Here is a 23,552-nt window from a genome sequence, read left to right on the forward strand (position 1 = left end):
AAGAATGTAAACACAGGAATCGTAGGGGCTCAGTTCCCGGAGATATTACATGGAGGTGGTTTGGAAAATTAGAAACGTTTTTCAGACAAGTTGATTTTTAAATAAGGTTTAAAACTCCGATGGAGTAGAATATATTTTCTTTTAAGGCAAGAGCCAGGCCAAGGCTCTGGAAACCTTGGAGTGGGGAATAACATGGTAACGCGCAATGGTCTGATCTGGCTGGAGCGCAGGGTTCCTCCAGGGGCGCAGAGGGGATTTAGCAGGTACATGCCCAGTAACCGAGGCTGGGATCGGCAGAAGGAAGCAGAGCTGAGACTTTATTCCGCATCTGTGTGCTTTGACTTAAGCATCTATTGGGTCCCTTTAAAAATTCTCCTCTTTCCTAAAGAGAGGTCTAGCTTTTGGGGTTGGGGACCATTTCCTAAAGTCAACGCGTAAGTTAAAGGTCTGCAAAGCTGCCCACGGGTGATTTTAAATCTCGCACCAGAAAAGGAAACGTGTGCGAGGCGGAGTAGGGGGAACCGACTTGACAACATCAGCCCCCAAAGGACACCAGCCTTGGCGGGACAGGCTGCCTGCCAGCCCCGGGAGCGGGACGCCAGCCTCGCCGGAGCTCCGAGCCCCGCACGCGCGGGCCAGGGGGAGAGGAAGAGAAGGAGGTGGGGAGGGAGGGAGGAAGCGCGAGAGGGAGGGAGGAAGAAAGGGAGGGAGGCGGCGTCATGTGATCCGCTTCCCTGCTCCTTTAAGCGTCCACAGGCGGCGGAGCGGCCACAATCACAGCTCCGGGCATTGGGGGAGCCCGAGCCGGCTGCGCCGGGGGAATCCGTGCGGGCGCCTGGCGTCCGGGTCCGTCCCGTCCTCGCCGCGCTCCCGCACCCCTGAAGTTTTGCAGCGCCCAGAAAGGAGGCGAGGGAGGAGGGAGAGTGAGAGGAGAAGCAGCAAAAAGCCCACCGTAAAACATTTATTTCAAGGAGGAAAGAAAAAGGGGGGCGCAAAAATGGCTGGGGCAATTATAGAAAACATGAGCACCAAGAAGCTGTGCATTGTTGGTGGGATTCTGCTCGTGTTCCAAATCATCGCCTTTCTGGTGGGAGGCTTGATTGGTAAGTGCGAGAGCTGCAAACTTTTCCCCCTTTCTCTCTTTTCGGGCCCCTTCCCTCCTTGCCTCTCGGGCTACTTGTTACAGTATCACTGCCTTGCTTCTATGATCTAATTAGTCCGGCTATTGTGCTTAAGAAAGCAGAGCTCCACGGGGCTCCGTGGGGCACAATCCAGTCTAGTGGCTAAGAGAAAAGGAGGGGAAAAAGTTTTGGCCTAGTTTCAGTATCCACTTGAAAGGAAGGAGGGGGGTGGCGGGGGTGGGAATCTTAAGCATGGCGACGGATCGCGCGAGGAAGCGCTGGGTTACAAAGTTGATTGCTGCTTCCCCCCGCTTTTTCCCGCGTTCCCCCCTTTTCCTCTCCGTTCCCTCCCAATCAGCTCCCGGAGGGCAAAGCAGTCGACTTTATTAGGAACAAGACAAGAGTCGGGGAGCTGCGCCCGGCGCAAAGCCGAGCCCTGTTACCGGGCTGCGATCGCCGCCTGTGCAAACGCCTTTGGTCGCCTCAGCTGGGGGGTGCGAGTTTGCATTTTGGGTCCCGAGCTTCGCGCCCTCTGCTTCCGCGCCGCACGCCCCCTCTCCCCGCCGGTTTGGTCGCCAGGTCCGAGCGGTGGGCCGGGAGGCGGGACGGGGTGTGGTGGGAGAAAGTCCTTGGCTGGCGCTGCGGCAAGTTGGAGAGGTCGGAGGGGAAAAGCGTATCCGAAAGGTGTTGCTTTTGGCCTTCTGCCCTCTCGAGAATCTCCCCTCCCCCACATCTTAGAGCCCCGACAGCCGGAAAGTCTGGAGCCCCCGGTCCTCCCGCGGCGCCTAGGAGAGCGGCCCCCGCCCCCGCGCCGCCCCCCGCAGGTGACAGCTCCGGCCCCCAGGCGACGGCGCCCGCCGTGGGAGACCTCCCCTGGCGTGCAGCGCCCGGACCTCTCGGAGCCAAACAGGCTTCCGGGTGAAGAAGATGGTCTCACGGACCTTCCACTCGGAAAAACTCCCTTCCTCTCGCTGTCGCCCCATCTCCGTCGGTCCTCCCGTCTCTCCGCACACTCGTGTTCCCCTCCCCCTCGAGATTTAGGACCTCCCGGCACAAACTTCAGCGCCAACTTTGCAAGGCGTGCGGATGGGAGGTTTTGCTTCCTTATTTCACGGATTCGTAGAACTTTGCGGAGTGAAGAGAACGCGGAGGGGCTTCCTCCGCCCGTCCCTTTGCCAGAGCCGGCGCCGCGCGGGCATCGTCGTGGTCGTGGCGGTGGTGAGCGCCGCACAGGCTTGGGCACCTCGAGTCCTCTGTGTGGCGTTTTGTCTCCTGACTCGGGTTTGATGGGAACAAATTAAAGGGAGTCTGGTTCTGTAAATCACTGTAACATCGAAGCTAATTGTTTAAACAAAGGAGAGTGGGTGAAGCTTCACCGAGGAGAGAAATTTCTGGAGGAGATCGTGCCTTTCTCTGTGTATGTATCCATAAAGCAGAAAGAGGTTCAGAGTTTTCCAAGCTCATATCCTCAATTTGGGCCAAACACTTGCATCTTTTTCTTCCTGGCAGCCTCACGCGCCCAAACACACACACGCACACACACTCCGGTTGGGCTTTCCTGCTATGAGCTCCTGTTTGGCTCCGTGCATTCTCCATGTTTCCCTGTATTGGATTTTTCGAGGCTCTTAATACATTGTCTGCTGGGAGCTGAAGGCAGCCTTCCCTGCGCCCTCACAGTGATTATGCAGCGGTTACAATTACACCTCTTGTCTCCCTTGATGAGCAGTTGCAGTTAGATGCCATTGGATCTTGTGTGATTTCGGTGGCAGACCATAATTAAAATTTCTTGCACCTTGTGCTTTCAGAATTAAATTGGCCTATTATCCCTGTCTGACCTTCATCCTCTTTGAGGTTTTTGCACAAGCAGCGAATCATTACACATAGTTCCCTGGTGTTTTTGGTGTATGTTTCTTTTTGTTTTCTAAAGCTGATCTGCTAGCCTTGAAGAGCCGATTATCCACTGCTGCAGGTTTCTTAGGGCACTTCTGGAACTAGTATAATTTCTGGATTCTTAGTACTGTGGAGAAGGTCAGAGGGCACTGGTGAGTGGCTGCTGGAGGTTAGAGTTGCTGTAGGATCAGGACAGTTATATGTTCAAAGAGGGGTTTGTCTGCAATAAGTGGTGCCCGGGGTTGTTTTTCCCAGAGAACTTGGTTAGTGACCATACTGGATAACAATCTCAAAAAGTTAGTGATAGGGCCCAACTGCAACTAGATTTCCTTCAATCAATAAACTGCTTTAGTTCCAACTTTCCTGGAAAAAGAAAATGTCTATGTATAACACTTTTTGGGGGAAATTGTTGTAAAAGTTTACGGGTTAGCTCCCCTCCTTCCTCCCATGCCAAGGCTGTGTCCTGGGTTCCAGCCAGAAGACCGAAAAGAGCAGATCCAGTCCACGTTAAACACTTTGAACAGCGACTTAACCTTTATCTCGTCCATTTAGAGAATAAATTTTTTTGCGGTTAAAGAACTCCAGGAATGTGGGTATGCTACAAGCCCCAAACATGAGAAATAAAGGTCAACAAAAGGTAAGTGATATGTTTTCCCACCAAACTTCCCTAAATTGGAAGTAGATGAAACTGAGCAAAAAATAGAACTTCCACAGAGTAGGCGAGTGGAGTTAGGAGGGGAAGGAGCAGTTTGTAGGCTGGGAAGTCGAAATCAAGTTCAGCAAGTCCTCTCCTGCCCTTCCTAGCGAGAAGAGGACTCCTCCACTAGTCAGTTCCACTGCTGCTTAAGAAGTAACGAGTGCTGGGTATGAAGTTCTTCCTAATACATCTGCAGAGGCCGAGTGAGAAAGTGTAATCTTCACTGTGAATTGGCCATAGTATGTGTTCCTTTTTGATCACGTTGTCCTGGATGAAAGAAAATATGGCTTCCTAAGAAGGGGAGGATCTGCATGGCAAAACTCCTGGTTATAAGGACATGGGTACTGCACACACATATACACAAAACAAAAATACTCGACCCCCCCCAACAAGAGACCTTCCATGCATCCCCAAGTGACCTGGCAAAGCAGCTAACCCCAGGCCTCAGTCTCCTCATTGGTAGATCCATGAGCTTAAAGTCCCTTACAGTGAAAAAATTGTATGAATTTTCACTACTTAAAGAGTTTTATATGATGTTAAGACTGATGTTTGGTTACAGCCTTCTAGAATTGATGGGGAAAATTTAAACAGATAGCAAAGCAAATAGGAGGGATTGGGTTTTGGTTTAGTCAGCTTAAATACTCCCCTATCCCAATGGCCTTCTTAGAACCAAGTTTTTTTGTGTGTGCTTGTTTTGTTTGTTTGTTTGTTTGTTTTTCTGTGCCAGTGTCTGCTAAACTTTTAATGAGATCTGGAAAGCAATATCTTATACGCTAGAACTTGGGGTATTTAAAAATTCACTGACTTATGCCATGCTTTTGTAAAAACTTTGAGCCATTATAAAAGCATGCATCTGATTGTTTTCTCATGTATTGAGAAGGTTTCTCAAGTGGCTAGCTTCTTTAGTATTTAGAATTCATTTAAAAGTTTAAGAACCCCTGAAGGAAAAGAAAATATTTTTAAAGATACAGCTTAATCTTTATCCTCCTTAAAAATAAGCCTGCAGAAAATTTAAAAAATAATTTTCCTTTGATTTCACGTTTGGTGAATTTAGTTCATGGAGAGGCAGCTGCAGGGGTGGTGGAAGGAGGGGGGAGGAGACCATGTGCCCTAAAACAAGAGTGCAGCCGACTCAAAATCATGAACTTGAATCCCTGGCCCATTATGTGCAATTTGCTCAGCTTCAAATTAGTCGTGTCTGGGGGAGATAATGGTTGAAAAAGCAGGTCACTATTCCCACCTGTTCTAAAACTGTTAAGAATATGAAGATCAGGACTGGATGAAGGGGAAATTATTGCATTATTTTGAGCATACCCGTGAATGAGAATATTCCACCCGTAAACTCCGAATAAGTTTCGACAAATTGCCAATTATTATTTCTTTAGGCAGGATTGCTCTTTCTTTCAAAAGCTCACTATGTAAGCAGCCTTTTTTTGATTTTTTAATGCTGAGCATATTGTGTGTGTATAAATATAATACATATAGACATACACACATATGTAATCAGTTTTCTCAATTTTTATATGGCCTTATTTACTGCCTTTCAATGGTATAGCCCATACTATTGTGCTATTATTGTTTAAATGGGAACTAGTGATGGTTTTGATTGTGGTCCATTCGTGTGAGTTTTTGTTTCTGCTACTATAGTTTATTTGGAAGTTGCAGGGTTTTAAGGAATTAAATAGAATTACAGGCATGCAGAGTACATAAGGGTTTGCTTCATAGTACGTTAGGTTTTAAGCTTGTTGTGGTATTTATTATATTTTAGCATATATTAATAATGCAATACTTATAATCCTGCAGTGTTTGGATATCTGGTGAGAATCTTGAAAAGAACTAATTAATTGGCTTTTGGTTGATGTTAGCCACATTTTTCTGTATTTGATTCTGCTTTTTATTTTGTAAAATGTCATGTCTGACTAAACCATGGCATTTTTTTCTCTTTGTTAGCTACCAGAGTATATGATGTGGTCTGTAGGAGTACTGTGCAACCTCAGTTCTTCTCGAGAATTTTTGTGAAGGGTGGGAAATCTTTTATAATTGAAATTACATTATATGACTTTTAGAAAACTAAACTGTCTGCTTGGTTATTGCAACAAAATCACACTTGTGCTAACAATGTCTTATCATGTTTTCATCTAATTGTTCAGTACAGCCTGTCTCACCTTCTATTGGAACTTTCCCTTTTCCCTGTTCAAAGTAAGAAATATTTCCTTGAGATCATACGGTGATGTGAGGCTCCGTAAGGTTTTCAAGTCTCCTGCCTGGAACCCAGATCTAGATGGAAAGCCTTTCCTAGCTAGTTGACATTTTGCAATAATTTGGCCTTTAAAATTTTTTTAAAATCCATATACACTGAGGAGAGATTCTTACCTTATCTTCTCCTCATAAAGGTGTTTCTATGGAGATTTAGAATTTGAGATTGTATGAAGGTCCTTAGCTCAGAGCTCATGTGTGTCACCTGCCTGATGTGCACAATATTGATTAGAGCCGATGGTACGCCCAGGATAGGGAAGCCTGAGTGACCTTGGGAAGCCAGAGGTAGAAAAGAACCCCTCTTCATCCAAGTTCACCAGCAAAAGACTTCTTATGATGAGGTTTCTAGCATCAAGATGATGCTCACTCATTTACTGGGAATTTGAGCACATGTGAAATGAGAAGCCCTGTTATATACCATCAAATCTAATAAAAATCTAGTAAAAAAAATAATATCTCATGTTGAAATAAATATATTAATAAAATAATATAAATAATGTTTAACATGTGTTAAGTGTGTACTGCGTGCCAGACCTTATCTAATTTAATCCGCGCAAAGGCTTGCCAAGTTGGTACTGTTGTACCCATTTTACACGTAAGTAACCCGAGGTGCAGAAAGGTCTAGTAAAATTGCTGAAGATACCTAGCTAGCCAGAGTCAAAGCTGGGATTGGACTCCAGTCAATCTGAGATTAGAGCCAGAATTCTCAGCCGTTAGGTAATCCTGCCCCACATTCCAAAGCTGTGACTTTTAGGACCAAATAAAAATGATTTGAATGCAGAAAGACATGGTGAGGAACACTACAAATGCAACTGATTTCTCATTTTTAATCATTGGGTAACATATCAAAAGGAAAAACCATCGAATAGTCTGATAAAGGAAATGGAGCTCAGCTCTACGTAGCAGAGCCGTGCCCTGCCCAGGCTAAGAGAGGATGCCTTTCGAGAAGACTGCACATGCCAGTCCAACCAATGTCGTACAAGGTCAACCCAGTCCTTGTAATTGGAGGAATCGTTCAATTGGCCGAGCAGCCAAGTTCATTACCCATAATGTGTTTGACTTCTGCTACTTTAAGGAAGGCTACTCGATTTTGTTTTCTCTAGTTTGTGGTTTTAACGTATTTATATAGTTATATGAGCCTGGACTTTTTCAAAGGAAGAGGAGAGAAGCAATCAGCCGAAGTTGGAGAGGATTTTAGATGGTGTGGATTGTCAGTGACGGGAGAGCAATTGAAAGGAGAACGTTTGTTGAAAGTTGAAAATCCTGTTCCCCAAAGGATAACTTTTGTTTTATAAACACACCCATGCATAATAATGAGGACATTTCAAACTGGAGGCTTCCGTGCTGACACTGTGAACAGGTACATCTGGTTCTTTGGAAAAAATGCTGATAGACTTTCTCTCTTGAAAGATTTGCTGCCCTCAATTTTGATAGACTGTAAGAAATGGTGGGAGATGACAGCATCAAGACATGAAATGATCAGGTGTGTGTGATTTAGGTCTTACATCTTCTCTGAGGTGCTAGTGGTGGCCTGATAGACAAATGTGCTAGATATGGTGCCCACATGAGGATGGAGATGGGACTGGAGAGGAGGAACTTTAGGCATTGAAGTTCTCAAACTTGACGAAATGTTTTGTTAGTTCCCTCTTCATAATAGGGCTAATCTAAAACGATTGCTAAATAACTGAAAAGAGCACCTCATATGTTTTAGAATAAAAAAGTACTAAGGTTCTTTAGCCTTGTACCACCTCTCCCTCCCACCCCCCAACACCTCTAATGAAATCTTGTAGGGGAGCAATAGCAGTACTCAGATTGTCATCTGACCCCTAGGGAGAGAGTTGGTTTATCATGATTGGTTGCTTTTTGAGGATTTCCTGGTTGACTGTGGAAAGCATTTTACATGTATTGATCCATTTAATGATCATAACAACTTAGAGAAGCAGGCACTTTCTCCAGTTTTCAGATGAATCTGAGGCTCACTGAAGGAACTTTTCAGAGGTCACAGAGATAGTAAATGAGAGGGCTGGCACTCAAGCCCACGATCCTTGACTGAGCGCTAAGCCATGCTCTGTAGTCTAAGCCCCTTTCCTCCTATTATCCCTTCAATTTCTACGGGAAGCAAAGGGTTGAGTTTGATGAAACTGATTTTACATGATTCTGATTCTATGTAGATTCAATAGAAAATGAAAGCTCGGTCTCCACTTTTTCTGCTTCTCCCCCTTTCCCAAACCACATACCCCTATCACTGCATGGGCACTAATCCGTGACCTCATTACTTCATGAACAAATGATCCCAATTCTGAATATGTATTAACTGCTTACACTAGCCATTGTAAAGGTTGACCAGGGCTTGCGGGACATGCTGGGGAGGGCTGAACCTGAGAAAATTATACCCCAGCTCCCTGCAAAAAGAAGTTATTACACACAGTGAAGAGTGACTGAAAGTTGTAATTGAAAACGTGTCAAAATAACCGACCTCCTGAATGCTGCCTGGACGTGGCCTACACAATAGGTCCTGAATATAGCTGTGAGCACAGGAGAGGGGAATGTGGGTGTGCAGAAGGGAGGTGGGAGTAGAATATGGACTCAGGAAAGAAAAACTAAGGCCTTTGTAAGCATATGAGACCGTCTGTTTGGGACACAGCTTGTACCTGGATTTCTAAAACCCACTTCTGATGCCGTCCACCTCCCCCAGCCTGAGATATGCCTGTTTAAATCCTGGGCCTTCAAGTACAATTTTCTGCTCCGTCTTTTTCTTCCCTACTCTGTTCTCTTAATATTCCCTGGTAAAGGAGTGTTCTTTCTTTGCTGGCCCACAGGAATTATAGGGCCTTCTTAAACGTCTGTTAATTCTCTGGGTTAACTCAGAGGCTTTATCCACAAAACACATTTCCAAGAAAGCAGAGGTAATTGAAAGAAGGGGCCAAGTTATTACATTTGTTTTGGCAAGGCATTGTGATTTTTCTTTAGAAAGAAGGTCTCTAAATGATTGGCTCAGTTTTTTTCAAGCCCTAGATTAATAAGGCTAAGCTCGTGAGAGCTGGTTAGGGGGCAGTCAACTGCTGCCTAGTCCTGGCTGAGCCCCTCCCAAAGAGAGAGCTCCCGGTCCCAAGGCTGCATCATATAGTGGAGAGAAAGTTGACGACTGCCGATGACTTGTGCTCTCAGTGATTCAAATAAGTCACAAAAGCTCCTTGGCTCCCGCCCTCGACTGGGATGTGGGACAGAGCCCCGCCGGGTCACGGATGATGGTTGTGAGGAATCCATTCTCTTGAGGAGATGGCACCTGTTGAGGCATGTTGTTGAACCAGGCCCACCAGAGATGCGATTCCCAGAGGACTTTTCCCTGAAACTATCTGCTTAACCCCATATCCATCTTTCCTACTCTTCCTTCCCTGTCTCTCTCTGTTCTTAGATCTGGGGGAGCTTAACCATGACGTTGTTTATTTTCTATTCATTTTCTTTCTTGAGTCACCACCACTTTGTCGAACACCTCCAGATTCATGGGCCTGTTGAGCCAGAAGGAATGGGAATGACCCAAAGCACTACTCAGTTTGGGTTTGAAAGTGCACAGAGAAGTCATCCTGCTTTCTGACATTGATTCTCACGTTATAACCACATGTGTCATAATGAGCTTTCCTCAAATAGTAGATATTAATATTGTTGCTGAGAACTAGTAAATAAGAACGCAAGTCTAAATCATTCTCCCAAGGCAGGCACATTTTGCTCCCAAGAAAATCCTTCAAGCTTTTACTCAAGGTCTATCTATTACTTTTGCTTTATACACACTTTTACTAGAGCTTGGTGATGCCATTTTCTAAGTCTACAACAGTTGGGCCGATTTACCACAGATACTCACTGGCAGTAGAGAGATGTAGGAGTGTGGTAGGTAACATGAGGACAAAGAAGAGAAAGGGAAGAATGCCCAGGATTCTGGGGTCTCTGTGCTATAGATGGGTATTTTCCCATCTCAGCAGCCTCCTTGGCACCATTGTGACATGATAGGCTGACAAGATAATTGATTCCACTCTGCAGCTCTGTGATCTTTTTACTTGTCGTGAGCACGGCTTTTTGGGTCCACTGTATCCAGACGCTTTGGTGTGGTTTGGCCTGAATGGAAGTGTGGAGCTTGTTGCTATTAAATTGTAAAGATGCAAGGGCCTTGGAGACATCCTGTCCTCCCTCCTTTGAGGAGGAATCAGAGGCCCAGGAAAGGGAAGGGACTCAGTTTACACAATTAGAGGCAAAGCCGTGGCTTGCACTCAGGTTCTGATGCCAGTCAGCACTCCAAACATGTTATCTCCTCTGAGTTTCAGCATGAAGATCATGGGATTTCTCTCCGAGGCCGTGGAGTTAATGTGCAGAAAATTCCCAACGTGTGGTTCCTATATATAGCTCCATTGACTTTTCTCTTAAAAATAAAATACCAATAACTTTGTCTTCTCCTTCTTGCCTTTGTATGCTTAATATTCTTAGCTACTTTCTTATGGAACAATAGAATTATATACGGTGTTAAGCTGTTCTATGTGGAAGAACACCACAGAATTAAAAAAACACACACACAACTAAATTCCTTCTTTGCTTGCTGAGGGTGTGGTACATTCTCTTCCTCTTGCTTGAGAAAACTGTTGTAAATTTAAAACTTAAAAAAAAAAAAATTCCTAGACTGTGGTCCTTATAATCCAACCAAAGTACCATCCTCATGTTTAGTTTTAAGACGTCATCAATCTGAGGCGTCTTTGACTCAAATTCTGAAACTTTTGAGCTTTCAGGGGCTGTTTGTGGCAAGCATAATTCCGAAGTTGTAGTGAGTTTAAGGGAAATGACATGCCTTATATTTTTTTGGTCTGATTTACATACAAAAGAAGCAATAGCATTGCTCATCCTTCGTTTCTACCATTTCTTCACTCTGAGGGTAATTGCAAACAGAAAATTCAAATCGCCAAAATAGGACTTAAAACGTTGAGGGCCCCATGCGGTTGTGACTCAGAAGCATGTTTTTGTGACTCCAGAGGTGCAGATATTACACTGTAAATTCTTTCTCCTCTGCCTTTCTTTCTGTTGAAACTACGCAGAGTCACGAAGCACGATGTTTCTCTGCAGTCTCTGATTTAGCCCTCACGAATCTGGACTTTTAAGTCGCTGTTAAACATGCTTGCCTTTGGGTGATCACAACCAAAAAGTTGGATTCCATGCTTATTAAATCTGGCCTCTCTCAAGGCGCATCAGGTCTTTTTGAGGCCCTGTTCCTTTAACTCTGGGTTCTTATATATTTTATCTGTTCTCATTTAGGGTGTAACTCGCCCGAGAACGGAATGCCTCAAATGTAGAAAAGACACGTCCGTCCCACATTCCTTTCTTTTCTCTGTTCTGTTGAGCTAGTTCTGGCTTGTGTGAAATGGGTTCCAACTTTAGTCGCTGCGTGCCTGGGCTGAGGGGAATTGTAGATAAAATTTTTACTGCACCAGGGGTCTTGTGTCACTGTAACCTGCCTCTACTTAGAGAGGATCAGCTTCCTCAGGCTTGTGAGGTGGGGTGGGCGGAGTGGGGGGGTGTTGGCTGTGCTGGGTAACTCTGGGGCCTTAGAAATCCTTCTAGTCCCCATTCCTCCTAATTTTACAGAATTGGCAGGTATCGAGAGAGGCCATGTTAAATCCCCAGCACCATTCATTGAACATGCCCAGACAGAACAGAGTTTTGCTCTATGAGTACGTGGTGTTTCTGGATAATACTTGATGAAAGAGAAAGAAACAGGATAATTTGTAGACACCCAAGATTTGTAATCTAAAAGGATACTAAGGTCACCTTTCAATTAGCATTTGTTTCTTTTTTTTACAGATATCAAAAGAATTCCCCCAATCCACACCTCCCCTCCCCCACTCACTTGTTAAAAAAGAGAGAAAATATAGTTTGGGAGAAGGATGACCAGCGCGTTTGGGATTTGAGCAAAATCAGCATTAGTATAGATTTGAGGCAACAATATTTCTGGGTCGAGACTTGGGTTAGGTGCTGATACCAGCTCTGCCCAGGGAAGCCGTCCGTTCTCCCCTCAGCTCACTTTAGAATAACTCTGCTAGCTAAGTAGAACTGCTACAGGAGTTTTGAAAGTTGCTTTTGATGATTTGGGCTTCTTAGAGGATTCTTAGGAAGCAGTCACACTGTAAAACAACATGGTGCTGGCTCAAGGTTCTCCATACGATGTTTCTGTTCAATGATAAACTTACTGATCCTTCCATGCAAAACAATCAGATTTCTAACTGATGATGTGTGGTTTTATGGTTGATCAAGGGATGGGATATGGTTTGTTACCAAACTTGCTTTGTAACCTGGACAAACCATTTACACATTGTGAGCCTCAGTTTCCGCATCTGAAAATTTCTCTTTTACGGGGAGTTGTGGGATGTAAATGAAAGAACGTAAGTGACTTGCACATACGTGGTAGGTCAGCCAATACGTGTTAGCCATTTCCGTGAATTTGAAGTTGTCACTAATTAATTTTTTGAGTGTTTTTTTTTTTTTTTTTGTCATCTATGTCTGGTTAGGCCTATAGCAGGTTATTTCTGCCTCTTAGTGGATTACATAAAATTAGAAATCCAGCCACCCTGGCTGATAGCCTTCTGTTAGACATAATCCCTGCTAGCCCAGAGTTCAAGAATCATGTCATTTACACATTTGATGAATTAGAGCGATTAACTTACTTTTTAATCCAGTTAGTGATGTTTGTCACTAATTTTTTCACTAATTTTCACAGATTTTAATTTGAATCTTAAATTTTGCTTTTTACAATGCTGGGCCAGTATTCATGGCTCTGTATAGCAGAGGTAAGCCCAGGTAGCAGGACTGTTAAATGGATCTCTCTCAGTACGTGGAAGAGAGAGAGTCCGTCCGTACTTGTTGCAAAGTGAATCCCAGTGGTTCTTCTGTTTTACATTATAGAATTGAAGCCATCATCCCTTGGAAAATTTTGTTTGCTTCTAGATATAATGTAAATGACAAAGAGGTTTGCAAGTCAAGCTTTGAGGGAAAAAATGATGATGTTTTATAAAATATTAACTACTTCTGAAACATTAGCTAGAATTGTAGTGCTTTATTATAAGAAATTATAAATAAAAGATGAAGATGAAAATATAACCCCTATAAGACTCTAAGCTACATGAGAGCAAGGATGGTCTAATCTGCTCACCCTTATCTCCCATGGTTACCACAGGGTGGTGCAATATGGGGGCCCAGTTATACTTCTTGAAGAAATAGGTAGATAAATGCCTTGCATTTTGGACCTAGTGCAGAGGTAGCTAAAATGCTTCAACTTTAAGGTTTGCCCCAAGACTTGTAGCATTAATTCTGGGCTATTCTTTTATAATTTATGTTCATTACTTCCCAAGAGGTTTTATCTTTTTTGAGGAAGATTGGCCCTGAGCTAACATCTGTTGCCGACCTTCCTCTTTTTCTTTTTTCTCCCCAAAGCCTCAGTACATAGTTGTATATCCTAGTTGTAGGTCCTTCTAGTTCTTTTATGTGGGGCACCACCTCAGTGTGGCTTGATGAGCAATGAGTAGGTCCCCGCCCGGGATCTGAACCAGCGAGCCCCGGGCCACCAAAGAGGAAGGTGTGAACTTAACCATTATGCCACTGGGCCGGCCCTGTATTCTTTTATAATTTAAATGAGAGGAGATTCTTACTATTCACTTGAACTTAAAAGATTGTGCACCTTCATGGTTTGTATGCTTATAAAAGCGTATAATTTTTGGAGTTTTGGAAAGGTACCCTCTCCTATTGTATTGTGGAAACTAAGGCTCAGAGAAGTTCACAGTGAGAGAATAAGGTTTGAACCACGTTTCCTGACCACTGGTGGAGTGTTTCATTACCTCTGCCTAGCATTCACTGATTACTATTACTTCTAATCTATATATTTTGTCTTTATTTAGCCATAAAGGCAGAGAATTGACTGTGACTAGTTGTCTACACTGGTTGATTAAGTTTGCTGGGAGGAAGGGAACACACGTTAATATATGTATTTCCAAATTTGGAATATGCAAATGAGAATGTTGAATGATAATTGAAATTTTATGACTTGTCTTTAAGAAATAAATGTGTGTCTTCTGCTTCATGAGGTCTATTTTTTAGGGGCTTCTTTGGGAAAGTCACATAGTTTGCTTAATTTTCTCTATACTTTTAAAGATGGAAAATTTGTCTTTTAAAATTTCACTTCTAAGAATTTTGCAGATGTATTTATGGTTCCTTTAGAGATCAATAATTTATTTATGATGTCAACGTTTATAACTACCCTGACAAGAAAGCATAATACGTTCTAATAACCACCTCTGCGTTCCGTTGTGTTCAGCTTGTGGATCCGGTGGGTGGGAATGAATGCATCCACACATTCTTCCAGGTTCTGGAAGGTACTGCAGCATGCTGTGCTGAGTATGTGCCTGCAGGCCAAGAGGAACCTGGGCATGCTGACTGTCTAGTGGAGCCAGGTGGAGACGCGGGAACAGAGATTTAAGAAGCAGATGTAGGCTGAAACGGAAGGAAGCAAAAGCCAGGGAGAAAGCCACACAAAGGCTGGCCTTGGACTTCTCTAGGCCAGACCTTCCAGCTAGAGGTGGGAGTATTGGAGGGGAGGGGACACCGAGCCGGCATTGAGTAAGGGGAGAGGGGGTGGTGTTAGAGAGAAATAGGGGCTTGGAAGAAAGGCGAGGGGCTGGCCCCGTGGCTTAGCGGTTAAGTGCGCGCGCACTGCTACTGGTGGCCCGGTGGGATCCCAGGCGCCCACCAGACGCACCGCTTGTCGGGCCATGCTGAGGCTGCGTCCCACATACAGCAACTAGAAGGATGTGCAGCTATGACATACAACTATCTACTGGGGCTTTGGGGAAAAAAGGAGGAGGATTGGCAATAGATGTTAGCTCAGAGCCGGTCTTCCTCAGCAAAAAGAGGAGGATTAGCATGGATGTTAGCTCAGGGCTGATCTTCCTCACAAAAAAAAAAAAGAAAGGCGAGAGGGGGTCCTCCTCGGCAGGGTCATCACGTCATCGTATACCCCCTCCCTGTACAATAATGACACTTTTTTTTTTTTTTTTTTTTTTACTGTTCTAAATGTAAGCAAGAGCTTTGGGGTCAGAAGGACTGGATACAAATCCAGGCTCCACCACTTGCTGGCTGTGTGATCTCGAACAAATGACTTAATCTCAGAGTTCATCTTAACTTCATCTCTGAGTCTCTTCATCTCTCAGATGGGTAAAGTGGAGTCATGATGCTCATCTCCTGACCTTGCTGTGAGGATTAAATGACATAATATGTGAAGAGATTAAACAAGATAATATGTGTACAGTGCCTGGCATATGGTAAACACTCTGAATATGCTAGGTACTATTTTATTATTAGTCTTATCCTTTTAACCCAGGAATGAGTTCCTTGAGTTAAATCCCCACCCAGAGTCCTTTGAGAAGCTGGCCTACGAGGTTTTCTGCCTGCTCTGAACCTGGCTAACTGGTTCAGAGAGCTGTAGATGGTGCTAGAATCAGGTTTAGATTGCTTCTGTGAATTTAAAATCTAGTGACTAGAAACATGAATTTTGTCCCCTCCCAATTTTTATTTATATTTTTGAACAAGAATACAATGATGTTAAAAGAATTAAAAACAAAGAAAAAAATCCTCCTGAAATCCACCATTTTAGTACAATTCTGTGTTAGTTTTTTATTCTTTCACCTTCTGTGACTGAATATTTCCAATGTTATATAAAAGAAACGTAAAAGCCTTGTTATCAGAGGCTCAGAAGTTTACTGTTTGTGCCTCTACCAACCGTGTATTTACTCTGAAAATTCAGCAGTCAGTGCCCCCTCCCCTCCTTCTAAACTCTTCTCTCACACTGAACTCAAGACTGCTTGTTGAGCCATTGAACCATGGGAAATTCATTTTCAAAATCTGCTTAATTGCTGTGAGACTTTTAATTTGTTCTGGATGATGGTGCTAATGTCTGGGAACTGGGACTGAAGCCCTCCAAAGTTGTTAATTCAATCAGCGCTGTGCCCCTGCCATGCCGAATGAAGGGGGGCGTCCAGATCCCTCTCACAAAGAGGGTGGGTCCCTCCTGACCACCTCGTCAAAGATGAATGAGAGGGGCCCCACAGTTAGGTCGAACACTTGGGGCAAATTACCAGGGTGTCAGTCCACATTATCCAAAGCTCTGGGTTGTGCTTCCCCAAATAATTATTCAGTAGGTTTTATGTAGGACCCCAGAGTTTTGTGCATGTTGTTCACACCTGCTAATCTGCAAAATTCTTTAATCACCGCGGTTCTGTTGCGGCTCTGTCTATAATCTGTAAGATCATAAACATCACCCCCAGACTATTGATATTCACGTTAACCAGTGAAGTTTTCCATGGCGAGACTGGTGAAAGCTTGCTCTGTCCTCATGATAAATTAGCTTGTTTATTCCTCTTCTGCTTATTTCTATCCTGCTGTTGGTTAGTGTAATGAAGCAGAAGTCCATTGTGTGTGTTCATTGGGTAGCGATCCTCTGGCACCAAAGGGGGTAATTGAGTAGAAAGGCAGAATGCTGTTGGTGCATGGGAGAAGTTAACACCACATGAGGTCACCAGGCTTCAAGCTTTAATCAATGTGGACACAATGCAATTGAGATTTTGAAAAGGGTTTGTTTATAGTGTGAGAGTAAGGGTCAGTAGTTAATTTGAAATGCTGTAGGTGTGTTTTCCTTGAACCAAGAAGGTACAGAGCATGTGTCATAGAGGATTGTAAATATCCTCAAGGGAGGGATGTAATTGGGATGGGGGTTTAAAAAGAAGGGCATTTAAGAACTTTAATGTACTTGTTATTGACCCATCCATGTTTAAACTTTTACCATTCTTCAAAATGAGAAGACTGTAGAAGAAACACATAGTATAGAGGCACAGCCCTGCCAAGAAATAACCTTTTTATTTTAAAATAGGGATTTCCTTTGGGAAGATATTTGGAATGCAACGAAATATTGCTAATAGTAGTACTGTGTGCTAATTCTGAAAGAATTCTCACTCTCAGAAGTTCACATCTTCTAGGAGTTTTAATTGCCATGGCTTGAATGAGATATTAGGAAAACCATTAACCCCCTCCCTGTTCATTCTGCTGCCCTTTTCCATTTCAGCCTTAGGCTATACCAGGCACGTCTGTCTGCTTTTTGGATTATCTTTGGCATTTTCCCCCATTATTTAATTACCTAAATTTCAGCAGCCAGAAATACCACGCTTTTATAATCACTCTTCGTTCAGCCAATTTAAAAGTAGAGAAGGTCCTGCCCTTTTGTTGCATGGAAACTTTGCTGGCCAACATCTGGTTTTCAGAAATGACTGCGGGAAACGAACGCGAAGGTTATGGCGGAGCCAAGGCTTGACATGGACTCTGAGATGCTTTGTCGAGTGTATATTAAATCTAGATGATGAATTCATACTCTTGATTCCACACGTAATGCTTTTATCCTTCTTCAAAGCACTTGCATAGAAATCATCTCACTTGATCTTACCAACAACCCCCTAAGACGGGCCAGTCCACTAAGGATATTCACATTTTAAAGTTTTGGAAACTGAGATGGAGAATAACTGTGTTTGTGGTGAGTTTTCTTTGAGAAGATTTGATTTGGTGACACTTATTTATGGTAGGAATTACTCTAGGTATTTGAAGATTAATTGTTATGTGATGATAGGACGAAGAACAGAAAAAAAGCTTAGTTTTTTTATATAGAGAATTGTTTGTTATAGAAGTCACTGTATATTAACCAAACATTACTTTCCAACCTATCTTCCGGGACAAGTATATGCCATCTGTGGTTCATCTTCTTCACCTTCCCCCATGTAGCACTAAACAATTGTTAAACAAATATGTAAAGAATATCTCTTTGAAGGAAAAACAAATTTTAGCTTGCTGAGGGTGTCCAGATGTTTCGATCTTTCCCTAGGAAGAATCTGGGTCATCTTAAAGAAGAAGTCAGGGAGTGCCTAGGAGATGAGGGTGAAACTTGTTCACTGGTTTTAGCTAGTGAATGGTGCTGTGGTGTGGTCGCCTACTGCGTGAGCTCTTCTGTGGTGTGCCTTTCTCCCTTATTTAAGTCATGCCAGTAAATTTGCATTGAAAGGCCATTTTTGGTGTCGGTATGATATCCCATAGAATGGATGTACCATAATTAAATTACCCAATCTCCTATTTGTTGGACATTGACCATATTTCCGGTTTGGGGGCTATGTAATAGCAATACTGGGAAAACCTTCCTTGTAGTTAAATACTTATTCATACTCTTAATTTCCTTAGCGCTTTCACTTTGTGAATTTATCTTAGGTCAAAAGGCACGTCCATTTTTAAAGATTTTGATAATAATTGCCAACTTGCCATTCAGTCATCAATGATGACCACCATATAACCTATTAGTCAAGTCTGGAAGTGTCCATCTGCCTACATCTTGGCCAGTACTGGGCATTACTTTTATTAAAAATTTTTTGCCAGTGTGCCAAGAATATCTTTTCTTTTAGTGTACATTTCTTTAATTACTAGTGAGGGTGAACCTATTATCATATGCTTATGGGCTATTTATATTCTTTGGTGACTTGCCTGGTTATTTCCTTCCTTTAGTATGCTATTTTCAAAGTTGATCATCCCTATAATACAACTTCTTAGAGATTAGAGGAAGAGGGAAGACTTTTGGGGAGGATGGTTCAGCTGGGTTCTGTTGATAAGAGAACCTGAGTTTCCTCTGTGGCGCTTTCCTTTCGCCACTCTCAGTCCATGTGGTTTAAGAGAATCTTCACCTCTGACTCCAGTGATGGGCATGTGACAAGCCACAGTGGACTGCGGCTCAAGTTAGTCCAATAAGAGTGAATTCTGAGGCTTGTGTGGAGGCTACCAGGAAGAGATTGCTTCTCTTCTTACTGAACTTGAACTCAAATAATAAGAGCCTGAAACTGCTGGAATCCTTCCAATGAAGCCTGAGAATGAAGCTGATAATATGTAAGGTGGAATTCAGTGGCTGTAGAGAAGTGAGATCTGTTGACATAATTTGATTTCTCAAAACGACCACTATCTAAAGACCATTCTGTCTCTGGACATTTTTCAGCTTACTAATTGATTGATTAATCAATTTTTGCTCAAGCAACTTAGAGTAGGATTTCTTGTCTTTTGCAACCAAAAGAGCCCAGACTGATGCCCCTACTATGTCTTTGATTTCAGGATAGGTTGATGGAGACTACTACTGTATTGCAGAAGGTGTATGTGGAGAGTTTGCTCATGTTTGATGGTATGGGTCTTCTGTAACAATTAAAAAATAAAATCAGGTATGGAACCAACCTCTGTTAGGCATAGCTCTTCCAACTAGAGCAGTAGTTGAAATGATCTGTGTGTGTGTGTGTTGTACCACTGTTGGAGCACCAAGTGGTTTGTGAAGATCATTAGCGACAATTCCTGGAACTTGGCCAGGCTGCTGGCTTTGAAGCGAAGCTCATTGCAACACGTGCTCCTGCTGGGCTGGATGTCTGTGTGAAATGGATGGCAAAAGGATGTCCCAGCAGCTAAAATGAGGTTCTTGAGGACACAGGAGAAGCTTTAATGACTGTCCAAGCAGAGCAGTATTTCTGGGGAGGGTTGGGAAGCTTCGTAGATGTTATGATGCCTCGAGGTTTCTTTGGGACATCTAGGAGTCTGTGAGGCAGAACAACGAACGAGCCAGCACATGCTCCTGTAGTCTCTGAACTGGGTTAGTCATGGGCTACAGGAGTGTGCATGTAGATCTCGCCTTTGAGCAGCTTAAAATTGTTTGGAGAGACAAGATCAGTAAAATAATGCAGTTTGTTATTAAGGTCAAAGTTGGGTGAAATAGAGTAAGTATACTAAGCATTTTTTAGATCAGATAAAAAGATTTTTTTGAAGAATTAGGGCATGTGACCTGGGCCTTTGAAGTGTGGGGTGGGCATGTGAAGTACAACTTGCTATGCGTAATCCAAGACAAGATAAAAATATCGTTAATAAAACAGAGGAGCATATGATAAAAATAGTAGGTAATATTAATTGAGCATTTAATGTGCCAAGCCATGTGCTGAGTGTTTTATATGCCTTTTCTCAACCCACTGAGGTGGGTGAGCTCGAACTAGAATCTTTGTCTAACTTGCTGTTTTCATGTTTAAAGGTCTAGAGAGACTGAAGGATCCTTAAAACAGTGGTTTGGACTTCCTTAACTTGTTGACTTTCTTTGGAAACCCTCTGTTCTAAAAGCAATGGAGTTTGGGGGACAAAACGTGGAGGTGGCTGTAAACTGACCAGAAGGTTTATAAATACCCATAGGACGGGCATTGTGTTAGACACTGTGGGCAAATCCATTCAGCCCAGCGCCTTCCGCCTGTATTTCCCTTTGTGAACTCTTTTGCTGAATGTCCCATCATCCTTTGTGAGATGAGGTCCTGTTCATCCTGTCTGCTTTCACGACGTAAATGTTTTAGGAACTCTCCACAGACTGGCTGGATTGTCTCTTTGGGCTATGAACAGATTGTGTGGGTGATGAGACAAGTAGGAAGAGACTTGGCAGTTGAAAAAGGGGGGTGGAGAGCTCTTTCTCTCGCTCTCAGAATGGAGCTGGGACACAAAGGGAACTTCGTTAATCATGGCTCCTTTGTCATCAGAATGGTGGAGGCATTTTTTTAAAACCACTCTTATTTTGTCCTCTGTCTCGTCTGAGTTAAACCAATTGTTAATGGCTAATCGAGGGGTTAAAAAGTTCCCAGACATGGCCAGGCAGAATCTGCTTCACTTGATAAAGGAGTGGGTCGATTCTTACTGGAAAGCCAAGTCAGGTGTGGTGGCAGGCTTCTTGCAGACGTGGGGCTGGTCTGGTAGGAGACCCTTGTCCAAGATCTCCATGCTGGTAGATATGTGCTTAGATGATGAAAATTGCACATGTGTATGAGAAACGGGGAAGACGTGGGTAAGACTTGGAGGTTTTGGTGAGTTTACAAGATTCAGTCACTTTGTGGTACCAAGTCCCTAAACAAACACTGAGTGGAAAACTCGAACATCTCAATTTACTGAGCAACCTTGGACAACTGGTTTAATCTCTCTGTAGTTACTTTCTTAGAAGTCAAAAGAGGATAGTAATCTTTGGTACCCACTTAATGGGTGTTGTGTAAAATAATGAGACGGTAAATGCTTTGAGTGCCCTGGAGATGAAGAGATAGGGAAAATTCTCTTAAGTATTATTCATGTTTAATATGGAAAGATGGATCAGTGTAGTTGTTTTTTTTTCTTTTTTTTTTTTTTTGAAAACCTGTTATTCTTTTAGGTTTAGCAGAGGTGCTTTAACAGAGGTTGACTGTAACAATTTTATTTTCCAAGACAGGTCCTGCAAATTTACAGTGTGGTTGGTTTTCCAAGAGGAGAGCTTCAGGTTAGCCCTGTTCTGTCCAATCCCTGAATCTTGTGGTGAGATGTTTTATAATGAATTGCTGGTTGAGGGCAAATCAAGGGTAGTGAAACCTCAGGCAAAGTTAGTGTTTGGAAGAGAGCTCATCAGATATTACTCTAGTATCCCCTAGCTGCATGTCTGTGTGTTTTCTTTTAAAAATTAAATGGGGTTTTGAAGCCAAAATAGTGAGAGGTGGCTGTAAATTCCAAGAAACAGGCATCGCAGTGTCTTAGGGTTGGAAGACAGAAGAAAGAGTTGCTTGATTCTTGGTCTTCTTTACCCATACTGCCCTGTCCTTGAACACCTATTCAGAACAGAGGGAAGAATCCCTTACAAGGTCTTACCCTCTTGTCTCTGGTCTCACCTCAATGATATTTCCTTCCCAGACAAGATTGGAGTTTACTTCTCCTATGATGGTGATGAGCTGGTTCTCTCTGCCCAGTGGAGACCCCACCGCTCCCACCCTCCATTTGTCTGTTTTCAACAGGAATTCACCATTCCCCAATTCTTTAGAAAAACAGATTCTTGTTTTGTAAGGGGCCTGGGAATTTGTCTAGTCCAACCTCACCCATGGTGACGACAGAGATGACCTTCCTGCCAGCACCTTTCCATTCCGTTGACGAGCTGCTCACTAGATAGTTTGTTTAATTTTTCAACCCAGTTGAAACACTGGGATGGTTAAATATTCTTTCTTATCATTCAGTGGAAAACTGGCTTCCATTACCACATTGTAATTTCCACTCATGAATGCTGGATTTTCCTTTTGGAATCATCTAGAACATGTGCTTCCCTTCTGTTAGATGGTGGCCTTTCAAATGATTGAGGGTGACGATTATTTTTCTCCTTTGAATTTCTCTTTTCCAGGTGAAAAACACCCCTTGTCTGGTTTAGACTCCTTACCATACTTGCTGTCCCTGTCTGGCGATTGTATTCTCAGTCAAGATTAAGTTTACCTCTGCTGTCATGGCAACCAGCTACTGCTTGTGGTTTCTCCTTAGAGCAAACCACCATTTTCCTGTTTTCAGTAGAAAATCCATAATTCAAAAATCAACTTGCTAGTGTCCTTAGAACAAAAACATCGATATTACCTGTGGTCAGCATATTGCAGAGAACACCAAGTTCTACAACAATCGATGCACTGGCCTCGCCATTGTACTCGTGTAACTTATATGCATTTCCCATATGTCAGCACGGGTTTTTCTCATTAGGAGAAATAGTGTGGCCTAAGACCAAGAGAGACTCTGGGCTCAGATGGATTTAGGTTCAGACCCCAGTTCAACCACTTATTAGCTATGGCTTGGTTGAGTTACTTACATTTCAAAGCCTCATTTTACTTATCTTGAAATAGAGATAGTAATATCTACCACTTACTGCTGTATAAGAATGAAAATCAATCCAGTTAATTCCCCTAGCACACTGCCTGGCACATAAGAAATATCCAGCAATTGGTAGCTGTTATAATCATTTGTCATTTGTAGGTGACAGCTTGACACAGCCAGTCCAGCATGAGGGCAGCTGTTGTGAGTATGGACTGTTGAGAACTTGGAATCCCTGTAGTAGCCGCAGTATCTGAGAAGGGAGTGTCACAGAATAGCTTAGTGGGGTATGAATTTTTTTTCTAAGCCTGGGCGATTGAGGTAAAGCAGTTCTCAGCCAGGAGTGGTTTTGTGCCCAGGGGATATTTGGCAATGTCTGGAGACGTTTTTGATTTTCACAACTTGCTGGGGAGGAAGATAGGTGCTACTGGCAACTATACTGGCAACGAGTGGGTAGAAACCAGGGCTGCTGCTGCATATCCTACAAGGCACAGGCCAGCCCCCTCTGCCCCACCATTAATCCACCCAAATGTCGACAGTGCCGGCGTTGAGCACCCTGGGTAGAGGGATGGGCAGGGCAGCCCGGGGGACCGAGGGGACATCGGCAAGTGTAGCTTTCTGACTGTGAGGAGCCCAGTCTTTGGACAAAACATTGAAATAAGATGATGATCGAGGCTGGCCTGCTGGCCTAGTGGTTACGTTCGTGCATTCTGCTTTGCTGGCCCGGGGTTCGCCGGTTTGCATCCTGGGCATGGACCTACTCACCGCTCATCAAGCCATGCTGAGGCAGCGTCCCACATAGAAGAACTAGAAGGACCTACGACTAGGATATACAACAATGT

The 23,552-nt window shown here is 43.4% G+C and overlaps 1 protein-coding gene across 3 annotated transcripts in view; it reads left to right on the plus strand.

Moving 5' to 3' along the window:
* Nucleotides 1–784: 784 nt before the first annotated feature.
* The window catches only part of WLS (Wnt ligand secretion mediator), a 91,733-nt gene continuing 68,965 nt past the window's right edge, over nt 785–23,552 (plus strand). For 2 of the 3 annotated variants that reach the window (XM_004431482.3, XM_087449190.1), the window contains exon 1: nt 786–1,103. In XM_004431482.3, coding sequence (XP_004431539.1) covers nt 998–1,103 — 106 coding nt within the window. In that variant the 5' untranslated portion in view covers nt 786–997. Of the gene's footprint in view, nt 1,104–23,552 lie in introns of all 3 variants that reach the window. The other variant, XM_087449193.1, reaches the window with a different exon arrangement.

The sequence above is a fragment of the Ceratotherium simum genome, chromosome 2 (genome assembly GCF_057802395.1).
Source record: "Ceratotherium simum simum isolate JZ-2026a chromosome 2, ASM5780239v1, whole genome shotgun sequence".
In the NCBI taxonomy this organism is placed as follows: domain Eukaryota; kingdom Metazoa; phylum Chordata; class Mammalia; order Perissodactyla; family Rhinocerotidae; genus Ceratotherium; species Ceratotherium simum.